At 58.1% G+C, this 20,747-nt stretch overlaps 1 protein-coding gene and 1 non-coding gene across 2 annotated transcripts in view; one reads left to right on the top strand and one right to left on the bottom strand.

The window, feature by feature from the left end:
- TMPRSS13 (transmembrane serine protease 13) overlaps positions 1 to 17,275 on the top strand; it is a 61,784-nt gene extending 44,509 nt beyond the window's left edge. The window contains exons 2-13 of the mRNA XM_062197608.1: positions 1,209 to 1,404; positions 2,268 to 2,372; positions 4,782 to 4,904; positions 5,819 to 5,948; positions 8,288 to 8,380; positions 9,234 to 9,277; positions 10,727 to 10,889; positions 11,717 to 11,889; positions 15,002 to 15,100; positions 16,243 to 16,385; positions 16,510 to 16,662; positions 17,249 to 17,275. Of these exons, the coding sequence (XP_062053592.1) occupies positions 1,209 to 1,404; positions 2,268 to 2,372; positions 4,782 to 4,904; positions 5,819 to 5,948; positions 8,288 to 8,380; positions 9,234 to 9,277; positions 10,727 to 10,889; positions 11,717 to 11,889; positions 15,002 to 15,100; positions 16,243 to 16,385; positions 16,510 to 16,662; positions 17,249 to 17,275 (1,449 nt within the window). The remainder of the gene's footprint in view (positions 1 to 1,208; positions 1,405 to 2,267; positions 2,373 to 4,781; positions 4,905 to 5,818; positions 5,949 to 8,287; positions 8,381 to 9,233; positions 9,278 to 10,726; positions 10,890 to 11,716; positions 11,890 to 15,001; positions 15,101 to 16,242; positions 16,386 to 16,509; positions 16,663 to 17,248) is intronic.
- Positions 17,276 to 19,568: 2,293 nt separating this feature from the next.
- LOC133764924 (U6 spliceosomal RNA) lies at positions 19,569 to 19,680 on the bottom strand. The gene has a single exon (XR_009866493.1). It is a non-coding gene; the product is annotated as a U6 spliceosomal RNA (small nuclear RNA).
- Positions 19,681 to 20,747: the final 1,067 nt, after the last annotated feature.

Raw genomic sequence — 20,747 nt, 5'->3', positions numbered from 1 at the left:
CCAGCTCTGCACCCCGCCAGGTACCCCTCCACAGAGGGCCCCAAAACCTAGTGGTTGGAGCGTGATCTCTGGAGCTGATTTTCTGGGCTCAAATCCTGACTCTGCCACTTACTAGCTCTGAGAACTTGATCAAATTACCTAATCCCTCTGCCCCTGCTGCCCCCTGTGTAAAATGGGAATAATAACAGTTCCCACCTAACAGGGTTGTTAAGAGGATTAAATTTGTAAATGCGTACAAAGCACTTAGAGCCAGTTACTTCCCCTGTAACTCTAAATGAAACTACTAAGGGAACTTGATAAATCACTCCGCCTACAGCTGTGAGGTTAAGGATCTTTTCCAAGCGTGGTGGGGCCCAGCCTCCAGCCTCCACACCTTCCTCCCCTGTTCTTGCCTCTCCAGCTTCCATGATGGGTTGGGGGGCCGGGTGTGCATTGCGCACCTGTGTGAGGATTCCCTGCAGGAGGCGGGTCAGGGCTTTTCTGAAACAGTGCTCCGCCCACTTCTTGACAACAGCCTGTATTGAGAACAGTAGATTGGAATCTAACACACATGCAAGGAAGAAACGGACGGGGAGGCAGGGGTGGAAGTGAAGGTGCAGAAGGAGACCCATTTCCTTGGTGTGAGGACTCAGCGTAGGGTCCAGCCCGGCCGCCTCTTCTTCCCCCCCCTAGACACATGAAGCCTGAGCAGGTGTCCCAGTCTCTTCCCCCCACTCTACCCTCCCCCTGCAGATGGCCCCTGCCCTCAGCCCACCTGTCTCTGCCAGCTTTTCTTTTAAAAAAAGATCTGCTTATTTATTTTAAAGTCAGAGCTAGAGACAGAGAGAAAGAGAGAGAGAGGTCTTCCATTCGCTGGTTCGCTCCCCAGATGGCTCAATGGCCAGAACTGAGCCAGGCTGAAGCCAGGATCCAGGAGGTTCATCGGGTCTCCCACATGAGTGCAGGGGCTCCAGCACTTGGGCCATCTTCCACCGCTCTGCAGCTCCTGGGCGGGGGATGCTGCAGGGGAGCCGGGGCAGGAGACCTTTTGAACTTTGGTTCTGCCCTTGGACGTGCCCTTCTTGGCGGGTGCTTCCTGCCTGGGGGCTTTGCTGAACCCCCAGCTGCTTGGCCCAGAGCATCCGTCTCCCTGCTGTGCAGGGCTCACAGCTGGGGGTGGGGGGTGAGCAGGGCAACAGCCTGAGGGACGCCCTGTGCTCTGCCTGCAGAACGCTTCGCCGGCGAGGGCAACCCCGGCCCGGCCGTGCCCTTCCAGGTCATCGTCGGACGGGTCATTATCGGCCAGGTCGGCCTCCGTGACGTCCTCCCCAACGAGAGTGCACCTTGTTAGAGCAACACCAGTAGGGGCTGCACCTGTTCGGGCGTCTCCTGCCAGTTCAGCGCCAGCCACCAGGGAGGGCCCAGGTAAGGGGGATGCTGGGGTGGGGGCGGGGAGGAAATGACAGCCAACGCTCAGGTGCCTCACAAAGGGGCACCCGAGACAGTGAGCAAAGCAAAGAGGAGCCAAGGGTGTAGGGAGCGAGCTGCTGGGCCCCCAGAGTGTGCGGAACACAGGAGGGGCCCAGCCAGGCCACGGGGCAAACGCCCCCCAGTAGGGTCTTTCCTGGGTCTGCCCTGTGAACCTGCCAGGGAAGCTATGTTCTGAGATGCACAGGATCATGATCGTTGGTTCGATCTGTGGGTTCTAGGAGGAAGGGAGGAATTCTGACCAGGCGGACACCTGGTCACCCCCAGCTTTCCAAACTCTTGGTCTAATGGTTTGGCTACGAGGAAGTCAGAGAGAGCAGTGGGCTCCAGGAATGGCTCCACCCTTAAGGAAGCTGCTTCTGCCCATTCCAATGTGGCCGGCCTCCCACCCCTGACTGTAGACCATCCCTCCACCACAGTACAAACAGGCCCGGTGATGTCTGTGTTTGGAGGATCACCCGAGGCCTGATGGGTGAATACTTTGGTGGTGGGGGGAGGCAGGGCTTTGGACTCGGGCACACTGCCACTCACTGCCCGAGTAATAACCTTGGGCAAGTTATTTCACTTCCACGAGCCTCGGTTTCCCCAACTGTAAAATGGGCCTAATGAGCCTCCGCTCACAAGCATGCAGTGAGAATTCAGGGCACGCGTGCAGAGTGCCTGGCTGGCCCAGAGGAGGTGCTGTCACCAGGCAGGGGTAGGGGTGTATTTGGGCCGCAGAGGTGTTTCTTTCCCCCTCCCCCACCGCGCCGGCCCCTCCCCCATGGCCTCACGCACCCCCGCCACTGCCCTGCTCCTAGGTACCAGCGGGCCCAAGTTCTCCTGGCAGGAGGGCCAGAAGCGGCTGCCGCTCATCGGGTGCATCCTCCTCCTCATCGCCCTGGTGGTCTCGCTCATTGTTCTCTGTGAGTCGAACGGAGGGGTGGGGTCCTGGACATGGTTGGGGGAAGTGGGGGACCACAGGCTGGGTCCACAGAAGGACACTCCTGCAAATGGCCTGGGATCACGGTGCTGCCTGGCTCCTACGAGGTGGCCGGGTGAAGGGTATGGGGTGTCACAGGTTCCTGGCCTGGGTCCCGTCTGTGCTACTGACGTGGGCAAGTGACTGCCCCACTCTGAGTGCAGTTTCCGCACCTCCAGGTGGGATCAAGCTCATGCACTCCTTCAGCCTGCTCTGTGCCCCAAAGACCTCATCCCGACTTCACTGGGTTAGGAGGAATAAATGGAGACGGATATAGGCATGGCCCCAAACCTCACCCTGCGAGGGCTAGCTACAAACTGAACAACCCAGTGTGAAGACACGGGGAAGCCCTGCAGAGACACTCGGTTAGTAAGGATAAGCAGCTCAGTGTTCAGGTGTCCAGGTTCTGTGTCGATCCCCCTTCTCTTGGGAAAAGATGCACATGGCTTGCTGCTAAGGAGTCCTCCGGCACCCCGGCACGCGGGGCAATCGTAGGAGGAGCAGAAGGGACCACGCATCTGCCCACCGTGTCCTCAGGGAGACCACAGAGCTGGGCAGAATTCCAGCCACCTGCACCTGTGTGTGATGGAGGGTGATGTGACAGCTGAGGGCTGGGTGCAGGGCCCCAGGCGAGGACCAGGTGAGCAGTTAGGACCTGGACAGCCACAGGGAGTGTGGGAGACCAGGTGGGCAGGGCTGGCAGGGGGAGAAGGGACCCACCTAGCCAGAGAGGAGAAGACACATTTGGGGACTGGGGGCTGTCTGCCTGTTGGGTTCAATGAGGCCAGGGCCCGTGGCAGAGAGCTTTTACCGCCAGGCCCAGGAGTAAGGGTTTTGTTCAAGAAGCAGCACCTTGTGGTGTGGTGAGGGGCCGGCCGGGCGGGACAGGGAAGCTGCCGGCTGGCAGGGCCGAGGGGGAAGAGGACTGGGCAAGAGGAGGCAGGGTGCACACTGCCCAGGCATCCAGGCTCCGCACCTGCCAGCTACGTGACCTGCCAGTTAACAGCCTTTCTGGGCGTCAGTTTCCCCACACGCTGCCCAGGCAATGGAGTCACTGTCACAGGGCATGTGGAGGCCTCCGCACCTGCCACATGGCATCCATGGGACACCCCCAGCTGGTGTTTGCCGCCCAGCCCCACTTCCTCACCACAGGACCCCCGCTCCATGAGAGCGTGGGAAGTGGCTCCTGGAGGGGCACACGGCACTCACGGGTGGGCTCGCCCAATGGAATGATAGCTCTCAGGCAGCTTCCAGCATTCCCTGTCACAGGGCCTCCAGACCTCCCGAGGCCAGGGAGGTGGTGCGACTGTACAGGCTGCATAGCAGCTACATGGGGGGTTCAGGACTAGAGCCAGGCCCCTGCCCCATGCCCCACTGCTCCATGTTCTCCCTTCTGCCCATCAAGGCCACCAGGCTGTGGGCTTCGTGAGCATGCTGGAGGGTCAGCATCCAGGGCATGGAAGGGGAGAAGACCTGGGGCTGCAGATTAGAAGACCTGGAAGGGCCATCTCACAAGGCGGCCTTGACCTTGGGGAACCAAAAGCATGAAGGGCCCAGTGAGAGTGGGGGCTGAGGCTGAGAGGCGGGAAGAGGAGCTGGAGCCCAGGCCTGTGGGGCGCCCAGGGGGAGGCATCTCAGAGCAGTGGGGTGGCATTTCCTCGCCTGGATGGAGACTGGTGTTAGAGACAGAGGGTGGCAGGGAGCTGATGGCTCAGGTAGTTTGTAAAGTCGTTTTCTTCCAGACTCTGTGCATCTGGGAATCAGCTGCCTGGATTGCTCATAGAGTGAGGAGACTTTCAAAGCCATGGACAGGCAGTGGGGCGAGGGCTGTGCAGAGAGACACCTTGCTTAGAGGAGAGGGAAGAAGAACAGCCAGGTGCATCCGGGGGGAAGGGCAGAGAGGTCAGCACAGGCAGTGTCTGTGTGACTGTGAGGATGGAAGTTCTCTGCTGTGGTCCAGCGGAGCACCAAGGGGGTGGGGTGCACAGGGGCTCTGAGAGGGGGCTCTGGTGCACGAGGTAGCCCCTCTGGCCACCACCTTGACCAGCATGTAGGTGGAGAGACCCCCGCAGTGCCACAGTGGTACCCACCTCCACCTCTCTCCCCTGCTCTCTTTCTTTCTCCGGGGGGCTGGCTGCTCATGTCTGCCTGGTGCTGCCCTGCCTGCAGGAGCTTTCTGGAGCATTCCAGAGCAGTCCTGAGCAGCCTTTCTCTCCATACAGATGGGGGACGAGAGCCCCAGACCTCAAGAGGGATCGCAGGTCGGTGTCTCCGAACCCCCAGGGCCTTGGGCTGCTTACAGTCCTGTCGCTGGCGCTGGCAGTGACCCAGGCGTTTGCTTCCTTTGTTCCAGTCCACTTCTGGCGGGGCCACACAGGGATCAAGTACAAGGAGCCGGTGGAGAGCTGCCCCAGCCACACTGTTCGCTGTGATGGGGTGGTGGACTGCAAGCTGCAGAGTGACGAGCTGGGCTGTGGTAAGGAGGCTGGGCATGGGTTAGCATGTGTGTGTCTGTGTGTGCATGCTATGTGTGCACTGTCTACATGCATGTTGCATGGTTGTTGTTGTGTGTGTGTATGCATGTGGCTTCAAACTGTGGTGCAAACTTGTGTCAGTGCAAACAGGAGGCAAGGGACAGGGCACCAGAAGATATGGGTTCTACTCACAGCAGACTTGGATTTGAAACCTGACTTTGAGTGCTGTGTAGCCTGGATGAGTCGCTTACCTTCTGTGGGCTTCGGTTTCCTATTTGTAAAATGAGTGGGTTGGACAAGGTTATTGATTTTCAAATAAAATCTGACAGCTCCCAGACATCAGGCTGAGCCCAGCAGAGCAGCTCTGGCAGGCGGTGGGTAGGGGGGCTGGAGCCCTTCCTCTTTGTCCAGCAGGTGGCCCCTGAGTGTCACCCCTACTTTCTAAAGAAATGAAGGCCTGTTTGTAAGCAGCGGGGCTCGATGTGCATGAAGATCGCTTTGCACTGCGGCCTTGGTGGGCTTTGCGTGCGTACTCTGGACGGCCCACCTGCGGGTGCATATGCACTGTGCCTGCGCCGTCAGTGACTCAGCCTGGCCTGGGAGCATCACAGATGCTGTCCTGTCCACCCGATCACTCTCGTGAGGGCACATCTCTGGCCTCTCAGGGCGCCGCTCCTGCCAGAGCCTGCTCCTTATCCCAGCAGTGCCCACCGCAGCCATCACCCCGGCTCTGCCTTGCTGACCGGCTCCGGCTGCTGAGAGCGGGCTGACCACCGCCACTCAGGCCAGCCTCCCAGTCCTCTCTCGGGTCTCGGCGAGGAGCCTCTGGACAAGAGGGCTCACTCAGCTCCTCCCCCAGGGGCTGCCTGGGTGCCGGGTGCTGAGCATCTACCCTGCCTCTCTTCTTGCCCGGCAGTGAGGTTTGACTGGGACTCATCTTTGCTGAAAGTCTACTCTGGCCCCTCCCACCAGTGGCTGCCCATCTGCAGCCACAGCTGGAACGACTCCTTCTCCGAGAAGACCTGTCGGCAGCTGGGTTTCAAGAGGTGAGCCTCCCCCGGGGGAACTCGTGTTGCAAAGGCCTGGGACACCCGCACTGACCTCACTAGCTCAGGACGCTTTGAGTCCCGTGAGTCTGGGGCAAACTGGTCCCACGAGGCCAAAGTAATTATTTGTGCAGCTGTAACAGTGTCAGGCCCCTGTGTGGTTCCAGCACCCTCGTGTCCCTTGCCACATTTAATTGTCCCATCACCATCCTCTCAGGTGACACTCTTGAGACAGGCCTTATCTTTTTACATCAGGTTGGCCAAGCCCTTGGGTGGACTTTGAGCCATATCAGTCATGGTTTGGCTGGAGGAACTCACAAATGGGCACTGGAAAGGAGCAGATGTGGCCAGACCAAGTCATAAGAATCTTGTGCTCTAAAGATTTTAAACCAGGAAGCCCGTGCTGGTGGGCAGGGCAGGGGAAAGGGAGAGCAATGGCCTCCCTCTTGGTGGAAGCTGCATTTTGCAGACCAGAAGATATCCTGCTCCTCCATCCTAGGCTGAGCGTTTTGAGGTTTTTCTTATTTTTTGGAGACAGAGAGACAGACAGATGGAGCTTCCATCTGCTGGTTCACTCTCAAATGCCCACAAAGCCAGGGCTGGACCAAGCCAAAGCCAGAAGCTGAGAAGCCAGTCCAGGTTCCCCATGTAGGTGGCAAGCACCCCAGTACTTGAGCCATCAGCACTGCCTCCCAGGATGTGCGTTAGCAGGAAGCTGAAATCAGGAGCTGAGCCGGGTCACAAACCCACACACTCCGATGTGGGAATGCAGATATCCCAAGAGGCATCTTAGCTTCTAGACCGAGTGCCCATCTGAGATTTAAAGCTGAGTAGCTCTGGGGTTCACCCAGCTGTCTGAGGTCATGGGCCAAGGGTCTAGGATCTCAGTTGGGTTCTCTGTAGGAGAAGCACCTGAAAATCAGGAGCTGAAGGCTGGGATGGGAACTAGCTCTGCACCTCCACTGCCACCCAAGTCGTGGTCCACAGCAGGGGCTCCGAGGGTCCCAGTGGAAGGTCATGAGCATCTTTTATCCACTGTGCAAGTCTGAGTCCCCCTTGAGCATTCCATCCTCTGAATGTCATTTATTCAAAGATCATTCACTGAGCTTTGACCAAGGGCCAGAGATCGTGTGGTACCCAGACACAAAGGAATAAGACAAGATCCCGCCCTGGAAGACCCTCCAGTATAGGGTGGGTGAGAGAGGCTTAAACCAACAGTGCTGTGTGACCAGAAGGATGCTGGCGACACAGGATGGAGAAGGTGCCCAGCGCGCTCCCAGAGAGAGCACAGAAGAACTGAGCCCTCCGGGAAGAGGAGCACCACGTGCAAAGGCCTTGTCTCATGCAAGGGCACGCCCTGTTCCAGAAACACAGAGTGGAACATGCCAGAATCCCCTGGGGTGCTCGTGAAAATGCACCCCTAAATCAGTATCTCTGGGATCAGGACTTGGAACCTGCTTAGCCAACAGCCAAGGCTCACTGTGCTCTCAGAATCACCAACGTGCTTATCCAAAGGTTCCCAGACTTTCCTTTAATGAATCACACAATGAATTAATTAAAAAGGCAGAGAGAGAGAGAGAGAGAGAGATTGTTTGTCTGCTGGTTCACTCCCTAAATGCCCACACTAACAGGGGCTGAGGAGGCTAAAGCCAGGATCTGGGAATGCTACCCAGGTCTCCCATGGAGGTGGTGGGGACCCAACTACTTGAGCCATTGCCTATGTCTCCCAGGGTGAGCATTAGCAGGAAGCTGGAGTCAGGAGCAGGAGCTGGGAGTTGAACCCAGGCACCTCGAGGTGGGATGTGGGCATCGTAACTACCAGACCAATGCCTTCTACAGGTTCTGAAAGTTTCATGTGCAAGTCAATGATCTGGTGACTTTTTCAATGCAGATCGGATTCAGTGGGTGTAGGGTGATACAGCTGTTGCTGGCACATGGACAACAGTGTGGATGGAAAAGGCCGGGCTGGGGCTTCTCAGTTCTGAGCATGCCCGGGCATCCCCTGGCGAGCCTGTTGAAACACAGACCGCAGGGCCCGCCCCAGAGTTTCCGATTCACTCGGCCTGGGGTGGGGCCCGCAGAGTCAGTCACCTTTCTAACAACTTCCTAGGCTACGGTGATGGGATCAGACTCTGAGAACTGCTGAGTCAGTACGTAGGGCAGAATCCAAGGCTGGGCTTGGTCGCTGTGGAGCCCTGACAGCTATTTGGGACAGTGGTCACCATCCAGCCCACCGCAGACAGCCTCTGTGGACAGGGCCGACGGGGACTGTGGCACCAGCTGGGGACCTGGGTACACTGAATCCATGGACTCATTCTTCTGCCCCCCCCCCCCCCCAGTGCTTACCGAACCACCGAGGTGGCCCTCAGGGACGTTACCAGCAGCTTCTCTGTTTCTGAATACAACTCTACCATCCAGGAAAGCCTGCATCGGTATGGCGGAGTGGGCTGCACTGCCCGCACTTGGCCGGGTATTGGGAGGTGGGCAGGGAGGAGGGCTTGGAGTCAGGGACCCCTCTCTCTTGGCCTTCCAGGACCCGCCTGCAGGACTCTGGGCGGACTGCTCAGGCCTCACTGACCACGCTGCCTCCCAACTGCCAGGGTCTTAAGGGGCCTTGGGGCAGACCAGCCCCTCAAGCTCAGGAGCTCCCCAGGAGTGTCCTGGCTGTCAGAGACAACTAGCAAAGCTGGGGGCCACCTGTCAGCCAGGGATCTGGGCTGAGAGCTTCCACAGGGTGGAGTTGGGGTGGAAGACTGCCAGGTGGGAGAAGTCAGCCACGGGGAGCCCATCTGGGGGGCCCGGGACTCTTGCTCCTCTGCCATCTCAGCTCTGCAGCCCCTCCCTCAAGAGGGGAGCATGGGGGTGACCCTGCAGCAGCCTTGTTTACCTCGTGGGGGCAGAGAGCAAGCGGAGCTGCAGACGAAGGGGCGGTGAGGGACGGGAAGTGAAGCAGCGACATCCTGTGCGAGGTGGGCTTCACGTGCTATGCTGAGGGGCCACCCATCTAGCTGTGCAGTGATACAGGGATGATGGAGTCCTGGGTTCAGAGAACCTGGAAAGGCCAATGTGTGCCATGCACTGCAAAGAACTCAGGCGGGGAATGGATAGGAGTGGAGATGACATGCACTGAGCTCCCCCCATGGCTGGAGCCAGAACCTCCACTTTCTTGCACCAAGGGGCGCTTCCTTGGGAACAGGATAGGAGCTAAGCAGGAGTCAATCAGAAAGACCACCTGGAGGAGGTGGTTAATGTGCCCCTTTCCCACCTTCCCTTCTCCTCCTGCAGGTCCGAATGCCCTTCCCAGCGGTACATCTCTCTCCAGTGTTCCCGTAAGATGCTCTTCTTCCTGCATTGTGGCCATGTGGGTTGGGAGAGTGGGACAGAGGGCTGGAACGACCTCCTGGAGAATGACTGGCTGGGGTGGGGGTGGGGGTCTAAGCCAGGAAGGGGGCATAACCAGCAGGCCTGTTTCAGGGCAAGGAGCCCCATAAGGTGTGGGGCAGCCCAGGGTAACTTCTGCTCCTAGCACAGGCAGCGCAGCAAGCTCTCTCATTCCAAGAGGGCCCCTTGAAGGCTTCCTGGATTCCAGGCAGGGACCAGGGGCTGGGATAGCACCTGCTGCTTCAGCGTAAGCCTCTGGGACCCGCCGACAGGGAGCTGGCTGCAGACCTGGCTCCGGAGCCAGCCCTGATGGAGCCCTTGGATGCTCACCCAGCCCATCTCTTTACAAACAAGTGCTTTTAATTCCTACAACAGCCGTCCGAGGCAGCTGCCAGGACCGAAATGCTCGCTTTGCTTAAGGTCAGACCACTGGTAGGGGGAGCTAGCATTCAGCCTAGGCTCAGGCCCCAAAGTCCGGGCTGCGACCAGCCCCACAGGTCCTGTGCTCTCAATAATGCCTGTGGGCAGTGCCAGGGGAGGGGGCTGCCCACGCCTCAGGGTTCCAGGGGCTGCTCACCCTCTGCTCCCTTCAAAGAGACAGGGACTCGTGTCTGAGCATACTCCAGGGGCTGCCTGCCTGTTGGTGACTTCCGCGGGGTGACGCCCTCCAGGACAGGCAGGGTCAGCGCCCTTGGGATGAAGCGCTCCCAGTAGCACTGAATGAGCCTCTGGAGCCCTGCGGGCCACAAGCCCACCTGTGCAGCTCAGCTTTATTTCTCTGCTTTTGAAATGGTTGAGAGTCCCACACCGATGTTCAGCCTCACTGGGCGGTTTCAGACTCAGACCGGGTGGCACCACGGGTGAAGCCGCCACTTGTGGAGCCGGCATCTCGTACTGGAGCTCCAGTTCGAGTCCAGCTGCTTGTCTCCAGTCCAGCTCCCTGCTAATGTGTCTGGGAAGGGGCCAGAGATGGCCTAGGTGGTTTGAGTCCCTGCCCCCGACATGAGAGATCAGGCTAGAGTTCCCGGCTCCTGGCTTCCACCTGACCCAGCTCGGCTGTTGCGGCCATGTGGGAAGTGAACCAGTGGATGGAAGATGTTGCTCACTCTCTCGTCCTCTCTGTAGCTCTGTCTTTCAAATACATCTTTAGAATCGGTCCACTTTCCTGAGCCCCTGATCACAGCCCCAGGCAGTCTCCATCAAATCAAACTCCCCATGAATGACCGCAGAGAGCTACCTGCCAGGTGATGGCTGTGCCTGGCGGGAAGCAGCCACGCTCCAGCAGGTTCAGTGGGTCAGGCCGTGGGTGGTTTTCAGGACAGCGCTGGGCCCAGGCAGTGTGGCAGAGGCTCTGAGAGAAGCCGCGTTCATGGCTGGTCACTTCCGCTTCCCCCCAGACTGTGGACTGCGAGCCATGACCGGGCGGATCGTGGGAGGGGCGCTGGCCCCCGAGAGCAAATGGCCTTGGCAAGTCAGCCTGCACTACGGCACCACGCACATTTGTGGGGGCACGCTCATCGACGCCCAGTGGGTGCTCACCGCGGCCCACTGCTTCTTTGTGTAAGTGCCCAAGGTGGCGTCGGCAGGAAGGGCTGACCACAGGCTGGCCTCTCTGTGCGGGAGCTGGGGGTGCTCAGGGGCCACCCAGGGCAGGTGTGGCTGGGGTGATCCCCTGAGGGCAAGGATTGGCAACTGGGGGTGTGATTTGTGGATTAGGCCCGAAGATGAGAAAATGCCAGTGATGGCCCTCGCAAGAGGGAGACAGGTGGGCAGAGGGACTTGGGAGCTTGCTTGCCCCTGAAGAGCAGGGAGAAATGAGAGCTTTGAGTTGGTTCCAGCCTCCTACAACTGGAACTTGGAGCAGAGGCGTGTGGGACATCAGGAACATGATCCCAGGAGCTGAGGGACAGGACAGGAGGGAGGGAGGTGCTGGCGGGAGGACAGTGCCATCAGCTTCTGAGCCAGCAGCCAGCCTTGTCCCCTTGGAGGTGCACAGCCCCGTGTGAGAGCAGGAAAGGGCTCTGGCCCAGGCCGCAGGTGCACTGGCTTCCCCAGTATGAGCCTTCCCTGGGCCATGTACCCCATCTCGAGCTCTACAGCTGGACTGTCCCCACCACTTCCTCTGATCTTTGGAGATGTGAGTGGAGGCCCCACCAGAGTGTCCCTCCCTCAGTCTTTAGTGACGCAAGCTGCAGACCGGCCCACTCAGGGCTGTGGGGCGTGGAGGGCTGCCTTGGAGTCCCGGGGTGAGAAGGAGGGCCCCCTTCTGAGGTGGTCCCAACCATCCTCGTGTCTCCAAACTGGTGCCTGGGCTGCCGCTCCCTGGGTGTCGCCAACAAGCTCTGCCAGGTGGGTAACCGGCCTGTGCTCTCCTGCGGCTCTTGCAGAACCCGGGAGAAGATCCTGGAGGGCTGGAAGGTGTACGCAGGCACTAACAACCTGCACCAGCTGCCCGAGGCGGCCTCCATCTCCCAGATCATCATCAACGGCAACTACACCGACGAGCAGGATGACTACGACATCGCCCTCATGCGGCTCTCCAAGCCCTTGACCCTGTCGGGTGAGTGACTGCCCCCACTCCACCCAGGCATCCTCGGTGGCCCCTGCACTTGGCAACATCTCTCGACCTGTCCCAGAACCCCACAGCCTCCACAGAGCTGAGGTCAAAGACTCCTAGAGATCATTACTTGGAGCCCTGCTATTTTACAGTGGGCGAAACTGAGGCCCAGGGAGCTGGAAAGAAGTTTGCCCCAAATGACGCAGCTCGAATGGCAAATTGATGACGGAGCCAGGGCTTGGACACTGGTCTAAATCATTATAAATGGATTGAATTGTTTTGCTAGTATCAGCTGAGCACTTAGGGTCAGGCACTGGTAGGCATTTTACATACATGATTGCATTGATCCCTCCCAGCCAACCCTGCAGAGCAGGTCCTATTAATAGCTTCATCTGACAGAAGAGGAAGTGAGCTTCAGAGAGAGATAATTGCCCCGAGGCCACAGGTAGGAGGGGGCAGGTCCAGGATGGGATCCAGGTCGGTCCGACTCCCAAGCAGTGCTCTGCCCACTCGGCTACAGCCAGCAAGTTCTGAGCACTGGGGTTGAGAATGTGAGCTCTTTCCACACTCATCTAACAGCCGTGCAGGTGAGCCAAGGACCAAACGAGGTTTTGCACAGGAGCTGCTACAGAAGTGGACACGGGACGTCAAAGAACCTTCCTCCATTTATTCGTTCCCCGAGCAGATCCTTACAGTGTGTCTACTAAATGACCAGCTTTGCAGTTGCAATGACAAATAGAACAAACCTGGCAGCAGGTAGCAAGGGGGAGTTGGGGTGGCGCAGGTGAGGTCACCTCATCAGTCGTGGCAGACTGAGGGCGGCTTGCCCAAGGAAGGCTGATGAAGTCAGGCAGGAGGGACCCTGGGGAGCCCCTTGAAGAATGTGGCCAGGGGCCTCTGGCATAAGCCGGGTTGTTCAGGTAGAGGAAAAGGAGGAGGGTGGGGATTTCTGGAAGCCTTGGCCGGCTCTCTGGTTAGTCCTGCCGTTCTTGTGCCCTGTGCCTGTGAGCTGGTGTTTCCTGGCACATTCATTACCCAGGCGATGCTGCCATGAGTCACAATGGTGAGCTCATCAGAGTGGGGTGAGGAGGAGGATCCTGGGCAGGGCCTGGGCAGGGCCTGGGCAGGGCCTGGGCAGGGCAGGCCACACCCCCCAGGCAGCCACGCCCTCCAGCCTGGTCTGCGGAGCTGGGGCTGCTAGGTGAGGGGTTCCCCACTCAAGCTCTGGCCCAACTACAGGAGGACAGTCTGTCTCAGTCTTGTAAACCCACATTCCATGTGGCTAAACACCCAGATCCTACCTCTCGCCCACTGCCAAGACCCTCAATATCATTTGGAACTCTAAAAACAAAGTAATTTCTGAAACCAAGCGAAAGCTATCATCACATTGCAAATGCCTTTTGGGCTGTCAGTCCCGCTCCGGGCTGGAAGCAGACCGTTCATTCCAGAAGCACAGCTCCGATTCGTGTCAGACCTTGTGCCCTGGCTTTTGGTTCAGAAATCAGGGCAAATTTTCTACAACTCATGTGGCAGGCCTAGCACCTGGAAGTCACAGCACTTTCTGGGAAAATGTGTGAAAACTCACTGATAAATTTAATTCCCCACACAAGTGAGTGGAATATAACAGAATGCTTAGCGGTGGTACGTGTTTTGAAGACTGCATCTCAAAAAAGTATGTAGACTAGAAATCGGGTTTTGCCTTTTTTGTGAATAATGGATTTTATCCCTTTGTTTATGTTTTGTTTATTCTCTAGCAGACAAAATATAGAAACATAGATGTCAACCTTTAAAACCCAGTTTATAAAGGAATTTAGTATTCTTCCCTCCCTGCGCCTTCTCTTCCTCTCTCTCTCTGTAGCTCTCTCTCTGAATCTCTCCCCTCCTCTGTATCTCTCCCCCTCTCCCCCCCCCTCTGTATCTCTCCCTCTCTCTCTGTATCTCTCCCCCTCTCTCTCTCTGTATCTCTCCCTCTCTCTCTGTATCTCTCCCCCTCTCTCCCTCTCTCTCTCTCTGTATCTCTCCCCCCTTCTCTGTATCTCTCCCCCTCTCTCCCCCTCTCTCTCTCTGTATCTCTCCCTCTCTCTCTGTATCTCTCCCCCTCTCCCCCCCTCTCTCTGTATCTCTCCCTCTCTCTCTGTATCTCTCCCCCTCTCTCCCTCTCTCTCTCTCTCTGTATCTCTCCTCCTCTCTCCCTCTGTATCTCTCTCTCTCTGTATCTCTCCCCCTCTCTTCCTCCCTCTCTCTCTGTATCTCTCCCCCTCTCTCCCTCTCTTTCTCTCTGTATCTCTCCCTCTCTCTCTGTATCTCTCCCCCTCTCTCCCTTTCTCTCCCTCTGTCTCTCTCTCTCTCCCTCCCTCCCTCCTTCCCTCTCTCTCCGTGTTCACCGAGCCAGACACTATTCTAGGAGCAGGACGCTGCAGTAATGAACAATTGAGGGAGCAGCAAGCAGCCTGTCAGCGTTTGCCTTTTCCAGACGGGAGTCTGGTGGTCGACGATGATCCATCCAGGGACACCGCTCCCTGGGGAGCGTCTATGAGCTGGTCCTCGAGGTCCCCATCTCGATATTTCTGGGTGTGAGAGCAACTTCCCTGTGCTTTTGTGGTCTTGGCCTAGGGCTGTGCCCTCCTGCTTAGGGAGGCATCTGGACCCGATCCAGGTGAACATTTGCAGGGAGAGCCCCGGACCCTGGCCAGCCAGCAGGTTGCCTGGCTGAGAGGCCATGGTCAGCATCCAGGACTTAGCGTGATGCTGTTCTTTGCTCCAAGGGAAAGGCATGGAGGAGGCCCAGCCAGGAGAGCCAAGCTTGTGGGGAGAGACCTGCAGTGGTCAGGCATTTGCTTGGTGTGAGGGAGCTACCAAGCACCTGTGTGTGCCTGCCCGGCAGCGACTCAGATCACCATGGTTCTGGAAATCTAACTGGGTGGTTGAAATAAGGTGATGGGTTTAGGTTAGGGTTAGGGTTACTTGCCTGGTGGAGACAAGGACCTGGAAGATTCAGAACCACTCTGGTGGCAAGAAGGGCTCCTAGGACATCAACACGCTTGCTCTCCCGTGCCCTGTCGCCCGAACCCCTCCAGCCTTGTCCCTTCACTGACATCTGGACCTCTCATGGCAGCTCACGTCCACCCTGCCTGCCTCCCCATGCACGGACAGACCTTCAGCCTCAACGAGACCTGCTGGATCACAGGCTTTGGCAAGACCAAGGAGACAGACGGTGAGAGCAGAGGTGCTGCACTGTGTGTGTGCGTGTGTGTGCGCGTCCACGTGTGTACACGTCAAGGGTGACAGGTACACAGGTAAAGCCTAGGTATGTGAGGGTTTGGGTTCACAGACTCATGGGCTGACTACAAATGTGTGTGGCTCAACTCCCATGTGTCTTGTCAGTGCAGTTGGAGTAACAGTGCCCTCTAGGGAAGACCACCTGGAGGAGCCCAGCAGGTGCACAAGTTGGGTCTGAGACTCACTGCAGTGTGGGGGAGGAGGAACCCACTGCAGAGAGCCTGGACTGTCTAGATAAGGTGCTCGGAGGGGTTCATCACAGCATGGGGGGGCTTGGGGAGTGTTCAGAGATGTGGGGCTTTTCTCTAGACTGGATGTTGTCACAAATCCGGGCAACTGTTTAATAGGGAATCTGAGCTCTCTTTTCTAGAAGGAGGGAGGACTCCCAAGTTGTGATTGCTCACCTAGAAGCAGGCCCCTAGGGTGGCAGTGAGAGGGCACATCTGGTGTTTCTGAGGTGAGCCTTGTGACCCTGTTTGAAAAGGCTGCCACTTTGCCTGGCTTCATCAGGGTCACAGGGTACTCTGTGGGCTGTCGGTTCTGTAAGAGCCATCACGTTCTGCTGGGGACTCAGGCTGGTCGCCGGGGACAGGGCTGCTTTTCCCTGGCTCTGGGTGATGGGGTGGACACAGCCCTCTTCCAATCCAGCTTCCGTGAGAGCCCAGCCACTCGGCTGCGGGCAAGGCACTTCTTCAGCACTAGGTTTCCCCACCTGTGAGTGGACCAATAAGCCCCGCCCTCTGTAGAACACCTGGCTGGCATCAAAAACCAGTGAAGTGCTGGCCGCTATGGTGCTCTGAATGTATGCGGGCGTGGCGCCACCTGTCAGGGAGCTGGGGAGCTCTGCAAGTGTGTGCTCGTGTGTGGCTCTGTTTGATGCACAGTGAGTTGTGTCTGGCACAGGGGTGAGTGTCTGTGTGTCCTGGTGTCCAACCGCACAGGGCCTCTGTGGGCTGGGGCCACAGGCAGGATGCCCTCTGCTCCCAGGATGCTGAGCCCCGGTCCTGGAGGGGCAGCTAGAGGTCCAGCGTCTCATCAGCTTCCCGCCCCTTCTCCCCCACGCCCACTGCACTGAAGAGAAGACATCCCCATTCCTCAGGGAGGTGCAGGTCAACCTCATCGACTTCAGGAAGTGCAATGACTACCTGGTCTATGACAGCTACCTCACCCCGAGGATGATGTGCGCTGGGGACCTGCGTGGGGGCAGAGACTCCTGCCAGGTGAGGCTGCTGGGGGTGGGAGAAGGCTGGCATGCTGGGGTTGATGTGGGCACTGGGGTCACACCCTTCCCAGTCCAGAGTGTACCTGTGTCCACCCCCGCTGATGTGCTCCCTCCCCTTACAGGGAGACAGCGGGGGGCCTCTTGTCTGCCAGCAAAACAACCGCTGGTATCTGGCAGGTGTCACCAGCTGGGGCACAGGCTGTGGCCAGAGAAACAAGCCCGGTGTGTACACCAAAGTGACAGAAGTCCTCTCCTGGATTTACAGCAAGATGGAGGTGAGGGCCCAGCACAGGCTTCTGTGCCAGGCAGCCTGGGCATCCCTAGAAGCAAGGAGCCCTAAAGGGGGCCCAGGCCTTCCCAGGGGTACAGGCAGAGGTGTTCTGAGCAGGGTCAAGTGTTGGGTCTGCTGTCTGTCTTTCCCTCCGAGCAGAGCTCAGAGGGTGGCCAAAGGGTGAGCTGAGACTGATGCCCCCCCTCCCCCCGTCCCTTCCCCAGCCACTGAGGATGGACTATGCCAGGAGGCCTCCCTCCTGGGCAGGAAGAGCAGCCTTGGAAATGGGATTTGCCCCCAGCTGGCTGACCCAGCTCCACCCCTGCCCTCCCATCTCAGCTGTGAAGCAGGGAGAGCGATGCCCAGCCCTTCCCTTCTCTGCCTGGGGTGAGGGCAGAACAGTGCCGAGCTCAGAGGGGGCTGCAGCTGGAAGCCGAGCGCAGCGGGGCTCTCTGGATGCTGCCTTCCTCTCAGAGGGGCAGAGCCGCTGACAGCTGGGCTGGGCATCAAGGCGGGGGCTCCTGCTGGCTTCTGTGTCCCCTGTCACTCAGCCCACCCTCACCACACTCTCCTGTTTGTTTTCCTCCTAGAGTGAGGCGCGCTTCCGGAAATCCTAACCAGTGTCCTGCCCACCACCCCCCTACTCAGCACTGGCTGCTGGGAAGACTCCATCCCCAGGGACCTGGCCATTTGCAACGTCTTCTGGACACCTGCGTTACTCCCACCTCCACCATGTGCTGCTGTGTGTGAGTGTGAGCATGTGTGAGTGTGAGTGTGTGCACATGTGTGTGTTGCTGCTCTTCCAAGTTCTGCAGGAACCAGAGAGCTGTTGCTCCCCCCAGAATCCCAGGCATCTTCTGCAGATGAGGGCCTGGGCACCACGATGCTCCCACAGAGGTGTCCGCAGACAAACTGAAGAGAGTCCAGAGAAGGGCCCGGAAGGTGACATCGGCAGTTCCTGCTCCTCTGACCCTGACTTAGGGGCCAGCCCAGAGTGGGCATCACCCCTGCAGCGCTGGTGACACTGTTGCTGTCCCAGAACAGATGAGGGATTTTGTTGGAGCGCTGGCTTCATGGTGCCTGGACTGTGCTTAGCAGGAGGCCCTCAGTGTTGTGAGCACAGCGCCCCCGCCCAGCCGTGGTCCAGAGCCAGGCAGCCCTGTGGCCGACCACACTGTCGACCGTGAACAGGGCCCATGGTACCTGTTTGGTCACAAACTGCTGGCACAGGGTTTATTTTATTTTTATATTTAAGAAACGCAAACAGATGTATTTTTGAAGCGTCTCCAAAATCAGTCGCCCCAAGAACTCTACGGGACTCATACGACTTGCGCCCTTCTGCAGTCCTACAAAATGCTGCTGGCTTCGAGGAGCGGGCCGAAGGGACTGGAGGAGTCCCCCTGCTGGAGAGCCTCTGTGAGACACTGGGGAAGCAAACCCGCGTCTGGGCGGCCGGCAGACCCAGCCCAGGGAGAGCGGCTGTGCTGCATGCCAGGGCTGCAGGCTGCAGGCTGCTCCTGCGCAGGCTCCCAGGAGCCCCGGGAAGTCCGGGTGGACAGCTCCCTCGTGCCCGGGGCCATCCCGGGACATGGGGGTCTCTCTCAGCTTTCTCCGTCTTACGCTTTCTGTTCCAGAAACATGACCCGGCCATGGCCACTGCCGTGGAGAGAAAGCTGAGCACTGAGGCTCAGAGTCAGCGCTCCTCGCGCCAGCCGTCAGCGAGGCTGGCCTCCTCGCCACGGAGGGTGGGCACCTTCCTGGCCTTTTGTCCGGGGCTGCCCGTACCTCCCTAGCCCCACTCTGCTCCCTCTCTGTGAGTGTCTGGGCCCAGGCACTGCCTCAGATGGGGCCGGGGACATTGACGATTGTCACCAAGGCCAGGGAGGGGGCAACACTCATGTCACGGCAGTCCCCCAGCAATGGTCTTCTGCAATAAAATTGTGGGACCTGAAGGACCTGTGGTCAGGTGTTTTACTGGTGCCTTCGGTGGGACGTAGAGCTTTCCTACCTCCAGCCCAGGCTCTGAGTTGGGGTGTGCTCTCTGCATCCGTTCACCAGCCACATCAGGGCCCTCTCTAGGCCGGGTACTCGCGCTAGGTTCTGGGGGTACAAAGAGCACAATGGTGTCCTCAAGGAACTGGCTCATGACCAAGAGTGATGGAAGCTGATTCAGTGTGGATGCTGTGAGTGGAACCTGGAACAAAGCAGCCACGCCTAGAGAGGCCACGGAAGGCTTCGCAGCGGAGGCGAGGTTTGAAATGAGACTTATGTGAGCCTTCGCAAAGCACAGGGCGGGCCTGGTAGGCCGCTCCTTCCTCTCTCCCCACCTCTGCTTTTGCTGGCTCAGCGAGAGGCCTGTCTACAAGGAAGCCCCAGTGCTGCGCAGCCGTTTCCAAGGGAAGTGGGTGGGCGGAGCTGTCGCCCTCTTCTGAAAGATCTCCCCCTTCTTGCTCCGCACCTGCTGTCCTTGACCCCGGCCGTATGATCCACCAGTGAATGTCCGGCTCCCAGCACCGCCAGCACTCACACTTATGCCTCCAGCTGCAAGCTTAGAATTCTCCAGGTCTGGCCTTTGGGCACCTCGAGTTTGTTTTGGTTTCTCACATCCATGCCAGAGCAAATCCTTCCTCTGATTCTTTCCTTGGCCAGTTGCACAAGAAAGACTATGGGAGGTGGCTTCCCAGTTGGGGTAGCACCTACCTGCTACCATAGATCCCACAATTCCAGCAGCCTAGCCCGCTGCAGGACTAGAGTGCTGGCGTGGGCTGGTTCCTAAGGAGGAGTGAGCACTCAGCAAGCAAGACTGCCAGGCAGCTCTGCCCACCGCAGGAAGGCGGCTGCATCGGCAGAAGCCAGGCCTGGGGCAGAGCAGCAGGACTTTGGCCACTTCTTTTTTTTTTTTTTTTTTTTAAACTTATGGAACGCTTCACGAATTTGCGTATCATCCTTGCGCAGGGGCCATGCTAATCTTCTCTGTATCGTTGACTTTGGCCACTTCTGTTGCTTTCTCCTTAGAAACCAGACCCTTCCCCTGGAGGCAGGGAAATAAGGTAGAGAAAAAGCAGGCGCTGGATAGGAAGAAAACAAAACCCAACACATTCCTTTGGCCCAGAACATAGAGGGCGTGAGGGGGCTCCGCAGATCAGTTCAAAATCTGCAGAGCTGTGTGTGTGGAGAGGGGTGTGCGGTGACATTCTCCTATGTCCCTGGATCCCAGCTTTGCCAGCCCTGTGGGCCACTGAATTTCCATGGAATTTTCCAGGGGAGGGAGGGGGAAGGCAAGGGAGTGTGCTGGGGTTGGGTGGATGATGGCTCTTTGGAGGAGCGCCTAGCTGGGGATCCAGCTGCCTCTGGGCTTTGGTTAGATTGCCAGAGACATTGTTTCCCATAATTGAGAGGACATTGGGAGATGCATACAGAGAGCTTCCAGTATGATAATGATGATCATGATAACCACAGTGGAAATTCTGATGTTCTAGAGTGTTCACCATGCGCCTGGTACTTGCTGAACACCTGATGTGTACCCTGTGCCGTGGGCACAGATGAGGCGACAAAGGCCAACAGCAATGAAATGGGCCCCTCCAACCACCAAGTGGATGAGCTGGACTTTGAATCCAAGCTGTCAGATTGTAAAAGCTCCTTTCATACTCTCTGAGCACGGCTGCTTCCACCGGCAGGCGGATCCCTCCCTCCTGTGACCTCACAAGCTCTGCCATCTGGCTCTGCGTGTCTTTGAAGGAAGGGACAGCGCCACCAGGAAGGCGGGGCCCACCCCTCGGAGTGTCGCACGACCTGAGGCTTGGCTCAGTGCTGTGGTTTGAACAGGATGGAGCTGCGCCAACTCACGCAGATGTTTAAAACCCCAAATCTGATGTTAATGGCTAATGGGTTAAAGCTGGTGGTTAATGGATTAAGAGTGGAGACTTGATCCAATTATGGCGTCTGGAAGGTGGGTCTGGAGGAGGTGTTTAGGTCATCAGGGCATGCCTGCAGAAGGTGGTTCTTGCAAGAGGGTTGGTCATATAAGTCGAGTTTGGTCTACGTGTTCTCTCCGCGCTTCCTGGCCACCCTGTGATCCTCCCCTGGCAC

Source organism: Lepus europaeus, chromosome 7 (assembly GCF_033115175.1).
Source record: "Lepus europaeus isolate LE1 chromosome 7, mLepTim1.pri, whole genome shotgun sequence".
NCBI classification, from domain to species: Eukaryota; Metazoa; Chordata; class Mammalia; order Lagomorpha; family Leporidae; genus Lepus; species Lepus europaeus.
This window is presented reverse-complemented; position numbering and strand designations above follow the sequence as displayed.